Consider the following 21,733-nt stretch of genomic DNA (forward strand, 5'->3'; position numbering starts at 1 on the left):
ACGCAGAATCACCGAGGCCCATCCCTCTCCGGAGAAGCACAAGAGAGCGTTGGCAGCCAGATCGTTGGAGTTATAAAAAAAAAGGAGAGGGGGGAAAAGAGTGCGATGTCAATGGCTGCAGAAGCGCACCACCATCTCGGAAATGCCGCCAGCGTTTCGGCAAAAGCTATACAAGCGCACACCTTCTGGCATAAAAGGCAGACCTTTGTTGGCTCCAGTGTGCATCTGCCTTGCTCTATCAAATAGTTTAGGAAAACCAATTACCAATAATCAAGAACTATACTTGAGTGTTTACTTAAGAAACATTTCATTGCTTCCTTTTCTACTACTCCTCACATCTAGAGATGAAGGTAAACATGCTGTTATAATTTCCTCGATGTGGAGCTGTGTTTGGGCTTTGTGCTGTATGGACAGCAGCACCAGCAAAGAGCCCTTTCCTTGCACAGTGGTTCTTGCAGTAAACATCAGTGATGTCATAAAAGACAGCGATATTTATTGAATCAGGTAAGGTTAACTCAATTTTCCTTTCATTTTTTAAAATTATATTTAAGCTTAGGATGCAGGGATATTTCTACAGTGTTGTGCAGCCTGTTTCACTAATCTGCCTGCCCAACCACAACATAAGCACAGTGTGCTTAGGTGTGGAAGTAAATGTGAACTGCCGTTGAGAATACACAGAACATCCCTCGTCTTTACCTTGTTTCCAAGCTAAGCTGTTTCGCACATTGGCATAAATATATGCAAATAGCAATTAAGATATCTCCAAAGACATTGTAGTAGATCCGTTGGAATGCATGTGCTGGAAGGATGTGGTTAACATTCACCAAATGCCTCAAAATGCCCAACTGTGCTAACCACATCAGTTTCCTTGCACTTGGTGGGCAGAACCACATATTACATGTCTCAGATATCCAAGTGCCTTGCAACATTGCCCTGTAACCATACAGGCACTGCCTGTGCTGCACTAGGATGCAATGAAGGAATGTGACACATGTGACACAGAACACATTTCTGATTAACATACTTCCTTGATTGGTAATTACTGTAGTTACAAAATGCTTGCCTAGAGAGTGGAAATGCAGTGGAGGACGGCAGAAAACTAAGTCATGTGATGAAAGTGAAAAATTTGCAGGCATTGGATGTAGTCATTGGACGTAAAACAGTAGTAATACGATATTGCTGGGAGAAGTCTTCATCCTGTAGTGGACATAAATAAACTAATGATGACGATGAATCCTTGCCTGCTTTACCCCTCCATCCCATAATAGTCTATGCTTCAGATAACAAATAATTGTGGACACCAGCTATAGCTATGCAGCACGGCACAGAGACCTGCTGTGCAGCAAAAACTTCAATGCCCATAGAAGGTGGCGTCAAGCTGCACCGGCCATTAACCACAATGCCAGCTGCACCCACCAGTGACAAGCGAACACCACAAGGACTTTTCAGCCACTCAGATGTATTTTACTGCAATACCAATGGCCATGATTACACACACACGCACACACAGAACAATCAGGATGTCACACAGAAGTTTTGTGATTTTGCCAGTCGTAACAAAGTGATGTTGCGTGCTTGCGCTTTGTGTCCTTACCACAGTTATCACCTTGCCCAAGTGAACATTATAAAGCCAATCCATTAAATTAATCACACACGGCTGCAGGTAATCCCCTAACGCAAGGATCACCTCACACAAGCTGAAATCGTGCACGCTAGGCTGAAAAAAAAAAATACAGTGAGTGCATTTAAGCTGAGGTGATGAGTGATTTTTATAGGTTTTCAGGTGCCAACATGTCACACTCATTAGGGGGCAATTTGGGTCATCAATCTGTCCAATTAGCAGCAATGCCCACACCGCCACCTGGACTAAACCAATCGTCGGTGCAGTGCGGAGAGGCTTCACTGGCCTCCGTACCCACCGTAGCCATCATTAGGCCCACCGTAATCATCATTAGGTCCTCCGTGCTCGTTATACTCATATGAGCCTCCGTACTCATCATACCCGCCGTTAGGACCTCCGGTAACTTCGCTTTCCTGGTGTTCTGTCTTCAGCTTTTTCAGCAACGGCTCCTCGCGTTCGCTCTTATACCCTTGCTGGGCCATAGCCCACTGCTTGTTTTTCCGGTGTGCGTCCGTCTCTAAGTGTAGCACCTTGTACTCGTTACTCTTGAAAAGCACAATGCCGCAGTATTCGCAGGAGAGGTCTTCGACTGTGGACTGCACTTGAGTTGGAGTGGCAAGTGATGACGTGGCCAGCGCAGAGCTTTCGAGTGGCTTTGCCGAGCACTCCTCAGTTGACTGCTGGATGGTGCCTTGACTTTTCAATGCCCGCTGGTGCCTTTTTCCCTGCAAGGCAGAAGTGCAAAATGTGAAGGTTGCTATTCAGTGATGCGGTTATGGCAAAGCATTAAGCGTTTCTTATCAAGGGCTTCAAAATAGTAACATATTTACATGGAGTACTATTTTGAAGAAACAAGCTTTCAATATCTAAGAGAGTACTGAATACTTTCCAGTTTCAAAATAGAAAGCAAGAACACAGCTAACGATGCAAACGTGGTGAAACCATTCCGCCTCCACGAAAGACAACAATATTCCCATAAACTAAGATCAACCTGCAACATGCCTGAGGAGGACATGTCCTTGATTAGAAGAGTGCAAACACATTATGAAAGAAAGCTGACTGCTCCACACATTAACTCAGAAACCGGTGCCCCTGCAAAGCACCAATGTTTCCTTAAAGTGTCGTTTGGAACGGTGGTTGCAGGAATGACTAAGTATATCTCGCTTTATTTGGACTAAGAATAAACAAATGAAGTGGCCTTGCAGAGATATTCTTTATTTATTTGTTTGTACATTTATTTATTTGTAATATGCCCAGGGCATACAGCATTATATATGAGGGCGAAACAGCGAGCACCTAAAGTCAAATGCATTTGAAGACCCTATTGAAGGGCATTTTTATGCTTATGCTTATGAAAACTAAAGGCAGCCACGCCTGACAGGGCCCTCTCATCTAGGACGACAGTTGCACACAAGCTATGGCAGCACACGAAATTTTAATCTGGTTCACTTGAACTAAATATACCCAATGAAGAAAAGACAAAACTACAAGCGTGCATACTCAAGAAGAAACAGGTTTATACACAATATGAACAGAAAAGAGCACTGCACATGTGCATCACTACATATAAAAAAAAAGAAACACTAAACACTAGAGTTTACTCAAATAAAGAGGATGGTTCTCCAAGAAACTTAGAGGTTAGAAATTAGGCAAGTAATCAATTTATTTCCCGCTTTCTATGAGTGGCAAGAGGTGGAAAATTAAACGAGCCCTGCAACACACCCTTGAAAGCTTGCTGCACGGCAGCAATAGCATCGTCATGATGCTACTGCATGATACTAATGCACCACCAAGGGTCGAAGCTTACATCGACTTTTCAAGTACTCAACCACCCGTTATAAAAACATCATTGTATTGCATTATAAGATGAAATAAAATGCTACTTGTCCAGTTCTACGTCATTTTTACAGAAAAAAAGAACTCATTGACATTACCCTTGACAACGACGTGGGCGGTCGAAAGGTTTCGTTTTCGCTCGAATGTACGCCGCCGCCCACGCTTTCGCATTTCCGTAGTTTCGTTATCACATAGCGCTACGCTGCTTTTGCTTGCTCGCCAAACTCGCACAAACTGCAAGTAGCAGAGAATTCCACTTCCATGTGATGTTGCGGGATGCTCAAACGGTCCAAGCCACTTGACCAGAAGCAACTGCAACGGCGAATCCACCGTTCTGTTTTGGCTCGGTTTGGTTTGTCTATGGCAGTGCGTTTGCATTTTATGCAAAAATCTGTACTGCCGTATGTCGGCTGCCATTTTACCCACCGACGGCAGCAAAAGGCAGTGATGGTGTATGCAATGTCACCCCTCCCCAGTTGGGCGGCGGTAGATTTGAATTGCGATAAAGGTTCTCAAAATTTTCTCATAAATTAAGTCTTTTCTTAACAAGTGTTACGAAGTTTCTGGAATGGCATTTAAACAGTCCACATCAACTTAGTATTTGGATTTAGTGTCCCTTTAACTGTACACAGTTGACGTATAGAACTATTCAAACACTATTAGAAAAATATTTGCATTTACCAATAGTAACCATTCAATTTGAAAGCCATTATTCAAAAGTTTCGAACATTCACATACCCCTACTTTCAACCCATAAACCTGAGCGTGAGTTAGATATAGGGACCTGTAAGAATAAGGCAAAGAGTACTAAATAAAGCAGCAGTGCATTTGGACATTTCTTTTGCTTCTTTATTTTGACCCAACAAATAATTTGATCAATTTGGTCAGTCCCATCAAGGTTGAATTAATCGAAGTCAACTGTAAAGCTCGGGATACATGGAGCGAACTTTCGCGGCAAAATTCGCCCGGCAGGAATAGACGCGGCGGCACGGCGCCGATGGTTCGCTGGCATCGCATACATGCAGCGGAAGAAAGGCGGATGCCGCTCCGCGCTCGCCGCATATCTGTCAGTGCTGCCAGACTCTACGAGTGCATTTTTTGAAAACAAAATAAATAGTAAATAAGCTTTTTATTGTATTATTTGGTGTTAATGGCTAAGCAACTTATCAAAAAGTTTTGTAGAGGCGCTTACAAACGATTTCCACACATTTCAGTGAGCTGTAAGGATTTTAGCGGGCTGGCTTTGCGTCGTCTGGCTACGTTGAGCGGTGGCACCGCAGAGCGAAGACATTGGAAAAGGTATTGTGGTTCTCCAACAGTGACAAGTTCACCTTTTTTGTGTAAAAACACATTGTGGTGATACATGTTTACCTCAGTTTCAGTTCCTGTTTTGAAGCCTCCTCCAACAACAAGCGTTTAGTACTGCAGCCGGAGAGGATAGAATATTAAAATTTGGGGTGAAATGGGCCTGTCAGCGGCTCTCGTTCTCGATCCCCCTGGCATTCCATGCGCCGTCTGGGCCCACACAGATGCAAAAAGCCAGAAGACCAGGCATGGTCGGCTTCTCACTATAATCTGCCATCCTTCTTTTCCCTCAAGGCATTCTAGCAGAAGGGACATTCGGCGGCTCCCAATGAGCTGCCGAAGCCGGAGGGAGATCGATCATCACGACGCCTGGTGAGCGTGCGAGCTGTATCTCGCCACTTCCAGTGGCGATTTTTCGGCGGGCAGAGTTTTTTCCATTAGACCGGGTCACCGGCAAGAGCCAAATTTTTGGACGCCGAGGGTTGAGCGTCCGCCGCAGGACAAATTTCGTCGCTTTGATGTCAGTTTTTCCGCTCCATGTATCCCAGCTTTAATGCCAAGATTCGCATGGGCACCCTGTGTGAATCCTTCTGCTTCATCCCAAAAGGAGATGTATCCAGTGTCACATTCGCCCTACCACTAAGGGAGTTTAATGGAGTTTTGGTAAAGGGAGTCTTGTGCTTACAGTGCTTTAGAAGTAACTGAAAAGTTCAGTTTTCCTTGCACTCTGCTATTACAGTCATACCACAACCACAGCAACAGTAAAAAATGAGCAGCCATGCCACCTCAAAAAAAATACGGGTAAGCACGACGTTGCCAGCCCTGCCATCCACATTACTATGTTTAGCGAGTGCACTTCACTTATATAGTACAGTTAAACCTTGATATAACGAACTCATATATAACAAAATTCTCAATATAACCAAGTATTTGGCTATATCGACTTCTTGTCCACAGAGCACCATGTATATACAGAGCACCTGAATATAACCACAGAGCACCTCAATATAACGAAGTGTGTTTATACACGATTTCAATATTACGAAATTTCACTGTCGCCGCGAAGGAATACCGAGACAATAAATAGAAACTCCCGCTGACACAGGTCAAATGGTTAACATATACAAGCAGCTGCTTACACATGCCCCTCACAAATCACGCACTGTATGCTTGGGTGCAAGTGAAAGCTTGCGAGGGCGAGCTGAGAGGAATGGTGGCTTTATGAGTGCCATCTTCCCGCATGAGCAAGGGGACTGCCTTCCAGCGCGTTTAGTACTGGAGGTCGCGTGATCTCGAGTTTCAGACACATTGAAGCGAGCAGCAGACAAAGCACTCACTCCGCGCCACCAGCGCTTTCCACGATAGTGTCGTGCCACTACGTGCAACACTATCAGCCGAGGGGATGGAGTGGATGAAAAGTGTAGTTAGATTCCCTTAATTCGTACCTGCCGATGTGAAAGTATCGTCAACAGGGCATGAAACCGTATCTTTACTCGCCGACTCTCAAATTTAACAAAATGAATGTTTTTCCCAAATTTTTTTTTTTTCGATTGGCTGATAATTCGAAAAATTTTGCAGCCCCTTCCGTGTCACAAAAAATCGATTGGCGACTGTACTTATTTGCATAAAAAGTAAAATTTCAATACAACAAAATTTCAATGAAGCAAACTGCTGATTTTACCAGCTTCGTTATATCGAGGTTTAACTGTAGTGAATTTTTTACAAAAAGTTTCTATATTTTCTTTCGTTGAAACAACATTACGTTTAATAGTTTCAGGGATAATTAGAGATGAAATTTCTGTGTACATACATAAACCGAACAGAGCCTAACGGGCACCGGGTGGCTTTTTTTAAGCTTTCTTAGCGGCTGTGTGACACAGTCACAACTCCCTTGAGGTTGAATTGTTTTAGTAACTCTCACACATCCTTATCTCAAAGGAGTTCATGGGTGCCCGTGTAACACTGGTAAAAAAAGATTACAGCACCTTTTAATTCAAAGACAAAAACAGTTTTCTCTAGAGTCTAATCTTTAATAGCCTACGTGAAGAAATAGATTAGTCTAACAAATTTTTTTATTTCCTCTATAGGCCTTGATTCTTGAAAATTAGTCATTGCAAGCAGGTTTCTCTTATCTGAAGTACCACCTTAACTTTACTGATACTCAGACCTTGAAAAAAAATTTAATTATATACTGGGGTTTTACATGCCATTATCAAGATGAGGCCCTGCATAGTGGGGGGACTCCGGATAAATTCTGAACCCCCTGGGGTTCTTTAACGTTACTGTGTTTCAGCCCATCAAAACGAAGCTGCCGCGGCCAGGATTGACCTCGCAAACCTCAAGCTGAGCAGTGTAACCTCATAGTTACTAAGCCACCGCGCAGTGGGTCTACTCAGACCCTGCAAATCTGTTTATCAAAAATCAGCCTCAATTGATGTGCCTGCGGTAAGCTAAGCAAACATCCCCTAACTGTTTAATTTAAACATGAAGTTCGCTTAACCGATTTTGCCTTAAGCCTAATGTCGTTCTTTTGTAAAGTGCTTCACTGACTCAATTTGAAAACGCAGGAGAAAATGTTAATTCTTAAAGAATGAATTCGTACTTCCCAAGTTCATTTTTATAAGCTTTTATGCTACACAAATTTTTCACTGGTCGATTCATTCGTTCGTTGGTTCTTGTGTCCCAAAGTAACACTGCAACAATGAGACACACTATAGTGGGGGCTTTAGATTAGTTTTGACCACTTGGGGTTCTGTGCACCTAAACCTAAGCACATGAGCGTTCTTGCATTTTGCCCAAATCGAGATGCCACCAGCATGGCCAGCACCTTTAGCTCAACAGCAGCACGCCATAGTCACTGAGCAACTGTGGTGGGTGCACAAATTTCTTCGTAGAAGCATTCATGCCATTTTATGAACTTCTAATTAAACAACATTCTGGGGTTTTACGTTCCCAAACCCCTATCCGAGTATGACAGGCCACAGCGGGAGCCTCCGGATTAATTTTGACTACCTCGGGTTCTTTAACCCCTTTATCCCAAATTCTGACCAGAACTGGCCAAATTATTTTTAAAGACTCTGCTTGCCAACATGTTTTACTTGCTCAGATGGAATAAATTCACTTCTGCTTGCGCTGTCCTATGGACTGAGCGCTGCCATCAACCAAAAGCATGACTAAGCACCGAGACGAAACTAAGCTCGTCCATGGCATTACTAGAAAATGCAAAGTACTGTTGGCGCTGCTGCTGAGCTCCTCCTTGGCTGTTATTACCAGAAATGTGTGGACGAACACAGCTCGTCCAAGGCACAGAAGGGGCTAACGTGCACCTAAGTGTAAATACAGCGTGTTTGCATTGTACCCCCATTGGAATGCAGCCGCCGCAGATGAGCTCAAAAACGTGTGCGACCTTTCAGCACCAGTAACGCAAGCTTCACATGACGCACCTTATTGTGGGCCATCAGGGCAGCTTCACAGTTCATCGAAACATTGCACAGCTTGCACACAAACGGCAGAGGATGCTTCAAAATGGAGCTTCCTTTGACGGCAGCCACTCCTTTGGAGTCCGAAGCCGGAGCCGACGCGTCGGTCTGATTCAGAGTCGCCATTTTCCTCTTGTGTTTGGCGCTTTGCATGTGATCCATGTAAGGCACAGGGCCGGTGAACTGCATGCAGCATTCCTTACAGGACAGTGGCATTGAAGGCATCTGCAAAGGTGGCACAAGTTGCAGAGACCTTTAAGCACACACTGACATTAGGGCTGGGGTTTAACTAAAAATTTCAACCCAAGTGATTGGAAACTTTTGTTTCATTTGTAGTAATAGATTAATCAGATTTGTAGATTCAGGCCTGCGAGGTATCAAAGGGGACAAAGAACTGTAATTTCTTTACCTGAACTTTACAACAATTATGAAGATACCATGCACCGTAGAAATCAATGTCATGCAAAGGATTTCACATGTTGCTGCCTATCCAGCATCATTTGGTGTTCTGCCAAAAGTTACTAGATGAACTAGCATGTTTATGTAAGCAAGCTATCTGTGTGCATGACGCGAGTGTGTGTGTGATCCCGGTAACAGCGATGTTGATGGCATGACGATTGACCTTCTGTACTCAAGCGAAGAAGCATCACAAGCTGCTTCGTTATTACCTAGGCCAATCTCGAAGGTGCTACCATGTCACACAGTGTCTACAAAGCGCCAACTGCTGCGTTAAAAGGACTGGAGAATGCGGGCCGATCTCGAAGGTGGTGCAGTCTAACAGCGTTTCAGAGTGCTAGCTGCAATGAGGGAAGATTGGGAGAAACTGGCAATCTCTTCCTTTCGTAACCAATATGTTAAAATTAAATTATATTCTGGGGTTTTACGTGCGAAAACCACGATTTGATTATGAGGCACTCCGTAGTGAGGGACCGCGGATTAACTTTAACCACCTTAAGTTCTTTAAAGGGGCCCTGAACCACCCCTCGGGCTTGGTGAAATAAACATAGTCCGCGGGTAGCATACACAGATGTGAACATCTCAGCGAAGTTTTGCTGTCGTACACGGTGTGTGGAGCCGGCAAGCAGAGCGCGAAGACACCTTTCTCTCAGATGCTCTCTTTTCAACAGAAGCCATGTTCCTCACTCTTTTCTGGACACTTTATTTCGTAATAAAGTAGATTCCCGTATGCGAATGCTATTGGTTGCTGCGGTTGGCTATGTAGCGTAGATAGCACGGCCGCCGCGGGATGCCGCCACGAGTCCACTGGGTAAGCACACTGCGGCTCACTCAGGATAATCGCGTTTGGCTTAAGTTTAGCACGTCGTAGGCACCAAAATCGGAAGTCGTGGCATCTACGTCAACATCCCAAATGAAATTTTAACTGCGTGCCACGGTGACATTGAGAAGGCGGAGCGTTGTGGCCCCGCCCCACTCGGCCGTAGCCTTTGCAGTGCAAGGCATTGAAGAAGGAATGGGAGCACAGTGGAGGCTGTGTCTGATTGCCAACTCCGCTTATGCTGAACAGATTGAAGTACTTTTTGCGGCAAAGTATTTCTGAAATAGCCTATTTTCACTTCAAATGCCTTGCTCCACTATGATAAAAAGTGGTTCAGCACCCCTTTAACACACACCGAATGAACGGTAAACAGGCATTTTTGCATTTAACGGCCAAGCTTCGATCCAACACCTTCAGGCTTAGAAGCGAAACACTACAGCCGCTACGCCACCACAGCAGCTAACATGATGCTATGCGACAGGGGCGTAGCCAGAAATTTTTTTCGGGGGGGGGGGGGCAATCAATTTCTGCTTGTGAAGAAATTAAGTAAAACGTAAAGAAAGCTTCTGCTTTCCTCTACGTCACGTGATCGATAATAAATATCGGTAGTTTAAGCAGACTCTATACATGTATATCAAAGACATGGGACCCCCCCTCGCGTGTGCGTGTGCTTGTGAAGAAATTAAGTAAAACAAAACGTAAGCTCAGTCATAGCCTCCTATATATTCTATGCCTGCCTGATTATCGGCGATCCCATTGATAGCGGCCATCGTCGGAACTGTGGCGGTGGCGCCACTTACGTAGGGTTGTCGCGTGCGAGCTTTTTACGTTTTTGGTGCTCATAGATGACAAAAAATACGTAAAAGTGAATAAAAATTGTGTAAATACATATATATCTTAGTGTTGTAATAATATAGCAATAAAAAGCGGTCATCGTCAAAACTTGTGATAGGGGCACCACTTACGTATGGGTCTAAGGTGCGCTTTTTTAAGTTTTTGAAAGTAAACTTCGCATTTTCGACGATATCGCTGCAAGGAAAAACTTAGAGAAAGCAGCGAAACATTCACAGCGACGTTTCCAATTCTGCGGCTTCCAAAAAAGAAATCGTCTGTTACCACCACAACCGCTGATTCTAACCTTTATTATGACAAGAGTGTGAACAACTTTCGTCGTCCACTACTGCTATCCATTGCTGCTATCATGGAGGTAAATTCCTTCCTCCATAGCTGCTATCATGTGGCAGTTGGGACATCCCCATGACGAGGTTTGCCGCTCCCTTCAATATGCTGACTCTTACCCTACGTAGGTGGCGCCACCATAGACGACGTCCTTTTCAGGCTAATCCGGCAGGCATAGATTATATAGGAGGCTATGGCTCAGTAAATACATTAAGTACGACAGGTACAGTGGGCGTTTGGAGCAACGGTCTCTCATCGCACCACTGAATGGACCAGTCTTCGAAAACGCATCATTGATACGACCCGTGCGATTGGAGAAGACATCATTAATTGTTAATTTCCGTTAAGCGTAGATGGCGTCGTCCTCGTTGGGGTGAGGTGCGTTTCACAAGTCAAGGACGGCTATACGCGTGAAAATGCACGTGTGACCAGGCTATACCTACTCCCATAGCAATAGCTTGTTCGCTGCGTCTTTCCACTAGAAAACTTATATATGCGCAAAAACGCGTAAGGCTTTTTTTTTTTCGAAGCTTTCGTCGGCCTGCTCCCTCATACGAGAGGGTTGCATTTCCTGCGGCAAGTGCATGGGCCGCTGTGTCTTTCGCTGTGTGCGAGCGTGCAGCCGTCATTTACCTTTACGTCAACAGATTCAGAATTGTACAGAATATTTCACCGCACAGCATAGATATGGCATGTGTACGCATTTTAGGTAGTGCGTGCAACTCATTTCTGCTTCACTTACGCCGGTGCAAACAGGAAGCGGCCTTGTAACTCACAGAATCTGGACTGATTGGTGTACTAGTGATGCAGGAATGAACTCCGGTCTTGTTCAGTGCATAGTGCACATAATCAATTTCTCAGGACGCGTGAACTCCGACGAGAACTGTCAGCGCCTGCAACAAGAGTTTACTTACGCTGTACTGCGCACAGCAGTAATTCATGCTTGTCGGCTGTCTGTTTCGTGCATTCTGTTGCGAGTCGGTGGAATTTCACTGCTGTCATCAACCCCTTCGTGTGTACATTGCTGGTTTGGGATTCCACAACAAAACAGCAACTACCAGCCTTCCGTAATTGCTGGTTTGGGATTCAACAACACAACAGTAATTACCAGCCTTCCGTAGGGGCGCAATCGCAAACAAGAGACGTTTCTCATGCAGACTAAGATCCTGCGCGAGCGCGGCCTAACCGGCACCTGAAGGGAAGCAGCGGAAATGTATACTGGAGATTTCGACCACCTGGGGTAAACGGGCCTCGAGCGTTTTCGCCATCATCTAAAATGCGGCTGCCGCATTTGTTGCTTCATTTGTTGCGCATTTGTTGCTTCAGAATGCAGCCGCCACATTCTCGCCCAAAACTTCACAGATAACAAACACCGTGACAGTTTTTTCCATATGCAGACATCATTCGCTGTAAATTACCAACCCAAACGGAAGCGCCCAGGAATGAAATTGTGATAGTAGCACCAGTTTCATGAATTACGTCAGCACGAAGCGACGAGAACAAAGGGTGGGTAAGTGGGCGGGGGGGGGGGGGGTTGCGGAAAAAAATTCGGGGGAGGGGGGGGTTGAACCCCCCCGGCTACGTGCGAAGTGATGCACGTGAAAGACAGTGGCAAGGTTGAGCATGTGCTCTCACACATACGTCGTTTTGTGCTCATGTTATGTGACATGATGCACACACTAGTCATCTTGAATAGCTAGTTGACATTAATACATGAGAAGTATGCACGCGACTGTGGCCTAATGGTTTGAGGGCAGAATTGTGCTATGAGACCGAGGTGCAATCCAACCTCTAGACGCATTTTTTGTTACGCCTAAGCAAGGCGAGACAACCTACTTACCGATAAGTGCCTGGGATGAGTCAAAGAATGCTTCGCACTAAAAGGATGTGCTATCTCAACTGACCATTAACGTCCCGTCAGTATAACGTTGGTTAAGTGGACATACCATGGATTGCAAAGTATTTTTTTGCATTTCTGCCATTGTGGTTCAGCAAAAGTTCTTGAAACTTGAAATGTAGTCCATTTTTACCAATAAAAGTTCAACCATGCCCGAACAGATGGCTTCAATATTCACAATGTCACAGTGGACTACAGAAATTTTAAACACCACCCGTTTTTCGTTCTTGAGTCTTTTTTGGTTTATCAAGCATTGTCTTTTGGTAAGGGTACTTACTTGGTATTGTGAAAGGGTTTTTACTAACACAGCTGAAATTATTTTTCTTTTTAGTGTATCTTTTTTTTAACAGTAGACTAGTTTGCTTGTAAGTCACGCCAGCCGCACTGCAGAGGTGCTCCATTTGGTGCTGAATTTTCCTTCCACTGGCTTGAGGTGCCACGTGCATGGTTGGCTTCTGCCCTGTAATACCTACGGGCACCATCTTAGTCACAAAATTGTAACTCCCCTGTCGTTCCCTTTCCTGTTGTTGAGCAAACAAAGCCGTGGCGTTGCCTGCCTTGCCTTATTTTGCTTTTGCAACCTCAGGCAATTATCCCAATTGAAAAAGTTAATCATGATTAAATCCTTAATCAATTATTTGGGAACAGAAGTTTATCAACTGCACAAGAATGTCAAATCGGGCGAGTTAGAGCTTATCCATGACAGCGGTGCGCAACAAGGAAACAGATGGCATTTCTTAACTGCTCGTAGCTTGTCTGTAATCTTCTTTTAACCGAACTGCACTGATATGCCACTGTGGTTCTTTTAGTTTTTGTTGTTGTTCCTTTTATGTGTCATGTTTCGATAGACAGCGTTTATCCCGCCGTTTTTTCTTTGTGCTTTCATTTTGCCGTACACTGCTATCATGGAGCAGATATAACCGAGGAAATGGGCTGATAGGCCTATTAAGTCACTTTGGTTTTGGCATGGAATGATGCAACAACAGATAAACATCACCAGACTCTAGTGACTAGTTATTTCCCTTAAATCAATTACTGCGAACAGCAATTATGAACCCCGATCTGGGTTATGTTTAGAGAAACCTATGTTATCTTCAGAAAAGCTCCTCAATAATCCAGGACCACACAGAATGGACTCAAGCGCCACAGGAAAAGTTCCTCGACAAGACTAAGAGGTTCGGCTGCAATGTGTCGAAGCACGCAATTTCCACATCAGCTAAATTTCATTGATGGAAAACAATTGGTTAAATAGAAAGGACAAAAAGCTAGCCCTGCTATCACACACCCCGAAGAGAGCAAATATAAGAAACTATAATGCAAGGTCAAAGAAGGGGTGAAAAATCGCACCAACTGACCCAATATTTTGTACATTAGAAGCATGCACATGCAGTGCACGTGGCATGCAGCAGCAAACGCATGGAAGGAGTTTCCATATGCCAATTCTGTACACATACTTCTCTAGGCCGATGTCAACCTTTGAAAAGGTATCTGCTGCTGACAGCTAAATTAAAGGCAAGACTTTTTCGTTATGTCTTTAGCAAGCAATAGAACCCTGCGCTTTTCCTCAACGGGGTTGATTTATTTAGCACTGGAGTAAAAGAATAGGTGAAGTTACCAGGCAGTCAGAATGTGGAATGTAGAGGGGAGAAGCAAGATGGGCGGATGGCCAGATGTAACATGATACTTTCTCTGCATGAGGTTCACAGAGGATGAGGAGGGTTGAGGAGGAGGATGAGGAGGGCTGCACAGATGGAGGAATCAGAAGGTGCACTCAACCAGCGTGAAATCTTTCATGAGGTGATGGCACTTTCTTTCCATCCTTCTTGTAACAGAAACTTTTGGCAAAATTTAGCAATGTGGAAAACACAACAGCCCACCCAAGAGGCCGCCCAGAAAACTGCGCCGCGGTAGCTCAAATAGCAAGAGCATCGCACATGTATTGCGAAGACCTGTATGTATCCCACCTGCGGTCAGTTGTTTTTCTGTCCACTTTCATTTTCATTTCTGCATAATTTCTACATTTCAATTAAATAAACAAGTAATTTCCCCTATGCTTCCCTTGTCGTCACTGTCTGTTGGCATTATGTGTTCCCTTTCTTCTCGCTAAGCATAAGTGCAGTTAAGATGTAGTTATCACACTGGTGAGCAGCTTTCTCTCTCATTTCGTTTCCACTAGCCCGCTGAAAGCTTACACAGGGGAGGGGGCAATGCGGCAAGGCTCCACCCAAAAGTTGAGCGTCTTACCAGCAAGATAGGACAACACCTTCTACACATGATAGGGTACCTCTATGACCTCCTTGCACACCGCTCCGAGAACATTTAGGGTACCGTAGCCCCCCCCCCCCCCTGGGACAGCTGTGGCATCTACGCTACGCAGAGTGTCACATGTAAGAGGCGCCGGTGGCACGAAAAAGAAGAGGAGCACGCGATGACCAGTGTTCGGAACGGCACGAGCGCGCGAGGCGCGTGAGCCGAGGCATAATCAGGTATCTGCCGCCTTTCTTGTTGCTCTCGGAGTCTAAATGAGTCATCGTATCTGGCGTCGTAAACAAAACGTGATCGTCTCTTACGGATCTTCGTCTTGAAGTTCTTGTCGCACCCGTGTCGGGCTCGTCCGAAGCGTTGAGAGTGCCGTAGGTGCCGACGCCTCGCGTTGTCTCCTTCGTCGGCGGTGAGCTAGCTCGTCGGCTCGTCGGCGATGAGCTCGTCAGCGATGGCGCTCGGTGTTGCTTAGGCCCACCTGGATAGGCCTAGCGTCGGGATGCGTCGCTACCTCTTCGTGAGTGCCGACGTGGCGTCCCGTGGAGAATCGAACGTGCCGGTCTGCCGCGGAAGGGGGATCCTCTCTGGGGTGCCCGGTCCTGCCATGAGAGGCTGCAGCCAGTCCAGGAGCCTCACTCGAACTTGCCGAGGTCGACGGCCACACCTTGGACGGCCAACGTCACAGTCTCCCGTCGCCAGAGCGTAGCTGGAGATGCGACCTTCCTGGCCCGGAGCCACGTCGATAATCAACGGACAGCGCCGTTCATCCCTCGATTATGCCTCGGCTCACGCGCCTCGCGCGCTCGTGCCGTTCCGAACACCGGGCATCGCGTGCTCCTCTTCTTTTTCGTGCCACCGGCGGCCTCTTACATGTGACACAGAGAGCCACTGCTAACTCGAAGGCCATGCAGCTGTGCACAACTGTATTCTATAGACCGGCAATGCAAGAATTACATGCTCTTTCTGTCTTTTAGAGCTCATAGACACATATTTTTCAGTTATTTCCCTAAAGATAAGTAATATCACTATTACTGGGAATGTTCACGCAATCACGAAATCAGCCAATAGCTGTTGGCGGGCTTCGCTGCTTGCGATGCCGACATCGCGAAGGTGAAAGCAGGCTATTTTTCCCCGTTTCTGACATGAGATTGTTAATTCCCTGCTCCATGCAGCACAATATTTGGCTCACATGTTCACAGGAGTCTTTTCTACAGAACAAAACGTATCCTTACTATTTTGTTCTTTTTGGGGTTTTAAGTGCCAAAAACCAGTTCTGATTATGAGGCACGCCGTAGCGGAGGGATCTGGATTAATTTTGGCCACCTGGGGTTCTTTAACGTGCACTACAACGCAAGCACATGGGCGTTTTTGCATTTCGCCTCCATCGAAATGCAGTCGCCACGGCCTGGATTTGATCCCGATTCTTACTATTTAAAGAGGTGTTTTAGGACCTCTGTAACTATATTATACCAAGTCTAGACATTCCTCAGTGCTAGCCTGCAGAGCCTTATATACCTCTTCGTCATTTTGGCTGGACATTGTCACATTAAGCCTGTACTACCTCAAGTTTATCCATCTTGTTTAGCTTTAGTGCAATGACTCCTACCCTCCCATTAAAGGGACACTAAAGGCAATCATATCCTTTAATTATCTCAATCCAGAAATTTAATCTCAATTTTTGGCACCACGTTTCGTGGGTTCTACACTTGTGTCCTGAAACAGGTGGATTAAAGTAAGCCTGCTCGTACCTCCCGCACTTCTGTCAATGTGAGGTGAACAGCCAAAGTTCTGGCAAGCTTTATTACAGTACATGCTACTAGAGCCATGGGAGCGCCTTTCACTTGCCTTGGATTGAATCCATTAACTTAGCTAGCTTGTTTCGCTGAAAATGGAGACGTACGAGGGAATGCCTGTGTGTAAAGTACTCAGCCCATGGATTTTATCTCGAGTGAGGTCTCTTCTAAGTGTGGACAGGAGACCTCAACCTAGGAGGCATGTCAACGTTTCTGTATGCCAAGGACACCAACTCAAGAACTGTTTCATTCTAGCACGTATAAATAATGCCCCTGTGTGTGCGTCCCTCCAAGTTGAGGCTCATCGCAATTTCGAATTCACCTCACAGCACGTAGTCGAAGCGTCCACTAGAGCCTGCATCATACACCACAGAAAACAGCTCTGACAGCAGCTGTAGCCAAGTTTCGCTTACAGCTGTTCATCAGCCTGCTCAGGCTAAAATTTGCTTACTTTGTATTTGCATTTTGAAGCATCGCAGAAACAAATAGAGCATAAGTAAGCTTTTTATTAAATTGCAATAAAACGCAATTGTACTGTATGTTGGTGTCATCAACAAAAGTAAGACAGTGTTGAATTGTGGCTCACAGCATTTCCATGCCAGTGCCCACAGAGTCAGTAGCTGCCTCCTCTTTTCACATGTTATCAAAGGGACTGGCAACCAATTTTCATGGTACCCATATTTTTTTTTTTTTTTTTTGCAATGGAAAGCTTACCGGTCAGAGTGTCTAATCATGAAGTGGTAACGCGGAACACGCCATGGAACATTTCTTATCAGAATTTTTCAGTCTGCAGTCAGGATGTAATGGTTCACTGGGAGCATGCTGAAAACGGTGATAGGCGAGTGCGATAGTGATTATACGCCGGCATTAGTGGTAGGAAGACGACAAGTGTGGCCGTAGGTGGAAGTATTATTTTGTTTATCAAGTCGATGTTTGTGCGATTCATGTTTTCCGAAGTGTTAAAGTGTTTCTGCGATAATAGCTACGTGTTTTCATGGTTTCCTGCCCCAACTGCTTTTGTATTAACCACTTAAAGCGAAACCAATCAGATCGAAAACGAAACGACGCTTTTACACGCGGCAAAAGGAAAAAACTAGGAAGGAGCATTACATCACGCAGCCAGCCTTGGCAAGCGAACGCTCTGTGATGCCAGCCCTTTGCTTAGTGTCGGCCCAACACGTGACCTCTTGCGTCGAGATCACGGAGCAAGAATTGAGATTTTCTGAGACGTTTGGTGCCCGTAGACTAAGTAATGCGCGCTTGTTCAGGAGAATTTCGGCGCCCTGCCGCAGCGATGCATGGAGAGCGGAAGCCCTAAAATTTACCGCGCGTGCTGACGGGACTATCACGTGTCAGGTCGACACGCTTGGCTTCAATCGCAGTGCACAATGCTCCGTCCTAACTTTTTTTCTTTCCTCGCATGCTTTACACGTGATACGCGGTTCAGTGTGTTGCCATAGCCACGCATGCGCTTTTGATTTCCAACTGTCTAATAACATACAAACCACAATTTTAAGCAATCATTATCCTGTACTTAACAGCAGACTTATGTACAGTAATATCAACAGCGTTGCTGGAACAACAGCATTGCTGAATTATATCACTATAAACCATGGTCGTTTCCTTTCCATCATCATCTCACAACACATTCTGGCCAGTTATCACTCCCTTTAAAGAATTGGAGCTCTAGACTCCAGTGAAGTGCTGCATTGCAGACTTTGAAAAGGGACAACTGAATTTTTTTTTTTTCTGTCTCTTTAATACCAAAGAGGTAATGTTGCCTGCTACATTCAAACGAATTCGGAATGTCACCCAGAATTCCCTCCTGTCAGGAGGGCCACTGTAGTATAAGACATGACTCATAACAGGCACTATATGTGGATGCCTCCCTCTTAACTTCACTAAAACCTGTAACATTAAGGCAATGATTGATAGTTCCTCAAAGAGTCTTGCTAGGCAAGCGTTACGTTACAGCATTACATTGTATATTGCCAGGTTTGGTTTCCAGTAGCAAGCCTGCTCTGATCCAGGGTTTTTGGCATCCTGTGTTATGCAGCATGTCCAACCACTGCCTTGGTCAAATGTTCTGCAGCCACTGGTAGATGATGCCAGAGGGTTGATTGTAATATTCAGGTTAAAGCCACATGAATACAAAATTAAGTTTTAAAGGCACAGCAGCGGCCTTTTCTGCCAGTTGGTTGGCACATGTTGAACCATCAAGAGTCAAAGAAAGGACAATTAGAGGCAGAATCATAGGCACATACCCTATATGATAATCTTAACCAGTTCCCTGCAACACCGCGACTAAAGATATCCCGTTCGCATGCTTCACATCGTTACATCTGATCAAATATTGTCAACTGAAATGTGGAAGCGTGATGCACTGTGGTTAAGAGGAAGACATTGTTCGCCTGGCACGAATTTGAATTTGGATGCCATTTTATTCTCAAGAAGTGTTCTCATTTACACTGGGAAATTATTGCGGAGATAACGTGTACCTGAATATTTATCAATAATACCAGTTAGGAAAAAGCACTCGCCGATGTTGATTCGCTCGGTGGTAAATGGCGAGCACGGGCATTCCAATTTCGGCAATACACACAGTCTAAGGACAACTCATGTATTAAATTTTTGCTTCATTTTCTTTAATCATTTTATCGAAACTAACGAATGTCCATGGACACCACCGCACTACGATTAATGCAAGAATGCAGCGAGTAAACGCGTTAACATGGGTCGTGCATGCTCAGCGGGCAACGAAAAATTCGGAGGCTGCTCAAGCTTCGCCTAACGCGATAGCATTCAAAGATTCCCCGCTGCTTACGAGGTTTCTCTCGCTCTCTCTCTCTCTTTACAATTCTGACACTATCACGTCTGTAGGTTGTGTTTAAGTTGTACTTTACGATTTTTCAGCCGAATTTTACTTTGAGAAATACAATTTTTGTTCACTAACGCCTTGCGCCGCGCGAATTAAGGGCCTGCCCGGTCGGGGTGGTTCGGGATGATGTGGTTATGAATATTTGCGCCAACGAAGCCGGCGAGCCCACGCCGACACAGACACCGGAATTCCTGCGACACGGGGCCCTTAACGGTATCGCGTTATGCAGGGATGAGCGTTGCGAGGCATGGGGCTTCCTTGAGAGCTTATTCACACAGCGAAGAGTTCGAACTCGCGAGCTCGTATCGGATAGTGAAGACAGCTTGCTCCAACCGAAATAGCAATGACCAAAAAAAGAAAAAAAAAACATGCTTGCGAAATTTCATGCAAGGTTAATACTCACCGTGCAGCTTTCAAGAATGTCAGAAAAATTGCGTTTTCTAACGCGCACACGGTAGGCTCTGCTCAGGCTCTTCCTGGAGAATGGCCCCGCCGGTACTGTTTACTCCGACGGCCACAGCTCTGACAGCCCGGACTCTGGAGTCGTTGAACCGCTGCAACACGCTGCAGTCGACCACGTCGGTGCTTTGCGAATTAAAACTGTTACGGAACAAAGTAATTACGAAACGATTAGCCGCTACGGCCGCGACATACAATACACGGCGAGCCGTGAGCCTCTCGGCGCTGAGCCGGCTGAGGAGGCGCTGGCTGTGGCCACGACGCTGTGGCTGCGTCCACAAACCTGCGACTAAAGTAGCTAGCGCAATCTCTCGGCGATCCACGCATTTAAGACTCTGCTTAACTATTGCCTCCGAGATAAAGCTACGTAGCGCACCGGGTGGCCGGCACCGGGTGCACCTAGAGTGTGCGCACCATACCGGTAGGCCTCTTCGATTATCCGCCCCTGAAAGTCCCAACAGCGCTGCTACAGTGCTTCTAGTACACTGTAGCGCTGCTCCGAGACGCTGAATGCGCAACGCTGATGGCAGGCAGTCCGGGGCTGGTCCGGGGCTGTCAGCACCACGACCTACTCAAATCAGCACTACGCATAGAGTTTCATATTTTTTATTTAGAAACTCTAAATAAAAAATATGAAACTCTATGGCACTACGGATATTCGAAGATGCCCAGTTAGAGCGGCAAGTCTGGCCCAACGGCTAGCTTAGACGTCTATGAGGTGTTTCCGCCTGTTGAAATCGCTACCGCCGCATTCAACCAGCGAAAGCATAGCCTTTAGGATCTACATTTTAAATCCAGAGGGCGTCATCATCTGGTACGTGCATTTGAACATCAACCATTTCGGAGGTCATGCTCTGACTGCCTGCACTCCCACTAGATAGAAAACTCCCAGCTTCAGCCTACGACTAAAAAATCGAGTGTAGTGCCTGGCAGAGGTTATGACGTCATGTGATGCACTTGCATGGAGAAAGGATGTTCCACATCCGCCGCCTAGGTTTGTGAGTGGTGGCGCTGGCTAACACTTCCAGGGTTCTAGTTTTAAGACATAAATACCACAGAAAGTGGATGGGAAAACGGCGCCGCGGTAGCTCAATGGTGAGAGATATTTTCCTTCCTCCATGTGCACTTGGTTCATTGAGCTGTAGCCAATCAGAGCATAATGCTCATCGTCTGCTACGAAAAGCGCCCTACTTCGCACTTACTGGCTGCGCTTATGCCCTTGCCTAAAACTAAACGCCAATGTAGGAGTTTCCTTTCATCAACACATCTAGACAAACTGTAGTGAAATACATCGCGAATGCGCGGTGCACGAAGACAGGTGCACACCTGTCAATGCGTATAAAACAGCGCGGAGTCTGAAACAGCCCGCACCATCCGTCTTCATCATCTTGGAAGATTAGCTCGCCTTTCTCGGTGACACTTGATCACGCCAGCACTTCGTTACCGTCCTTGCAGCGAATATTCACTATCAACGCCGACAGTCCCAGACAAAATGGCGCCACGCGTTTGCAACGCCAGCCTGCTCGTTTATCGTCTGCTGCCTACGCTCAACGAAACCAGAGTGCAGAAAGTGTAGTTTTCATGCTACACTACAGCCATAAAAATGTCTTCGTGTAGGTAGGCGGAGCTACACTTTTCTACGCCCAGTAAAAAAAAATGGCGACTTCCTATGCTAGCTACTCGTGTAGCCAGTGTGGGTATAAGAAATAGCCCTTGTAGGCCACTTATATGACACACAAATACCGGTA

General features: G+C 45.7%; 1 protein-coding gene across 1 annotated transcript; it reads right to left on the minus strand.

The window, feature by feature from the left end:
* Window positions 1–1,439: 1,439 nt before the first annotated feature.
* LOC119464512 (zinc finger matrin-type protein 3) lies at window positions 1,440–20,243 on the minus strand. The gene is made up of 3 exons (XM_037725517.2): window positions 19,930–20,243; window positions 8,206–8,466; window positions 1,440–2,346 (listed from the first exon to the last, which is right to left on the minus strand). Exons 2-3 carry the CDS (start codon window positions 8,464–8,466, stop codon window positions 1,900–1,902), a joined length of 708 nt encoding a protein of 235 aa, XP_037581445.1. The 5' UTR covers window positions 19,930–20,243; the 3' UTR covers window positions 1,440–1,899.
* Between the last annotated feature and the right edge of the window lie 1,490 nt (window positions 20,244–21,733).

This window comes from Dermacentor silvarum, chromosome 9 (assembly GCF_013339745.2).
Source record: "Dermacentor silvarum isolate Dsil-2018 chromosome 9, BIME_Dsil_1.4, whole genome shotgun sequence".
In the NCBI taxonomy this organism is placed as follows: domain Eukaryota; kingdom Metazoa; phylum Arthropoda; class Arachnida; order Ixodida; family Ixodidae; genus Dermacentor; species Dermacentor silvarum.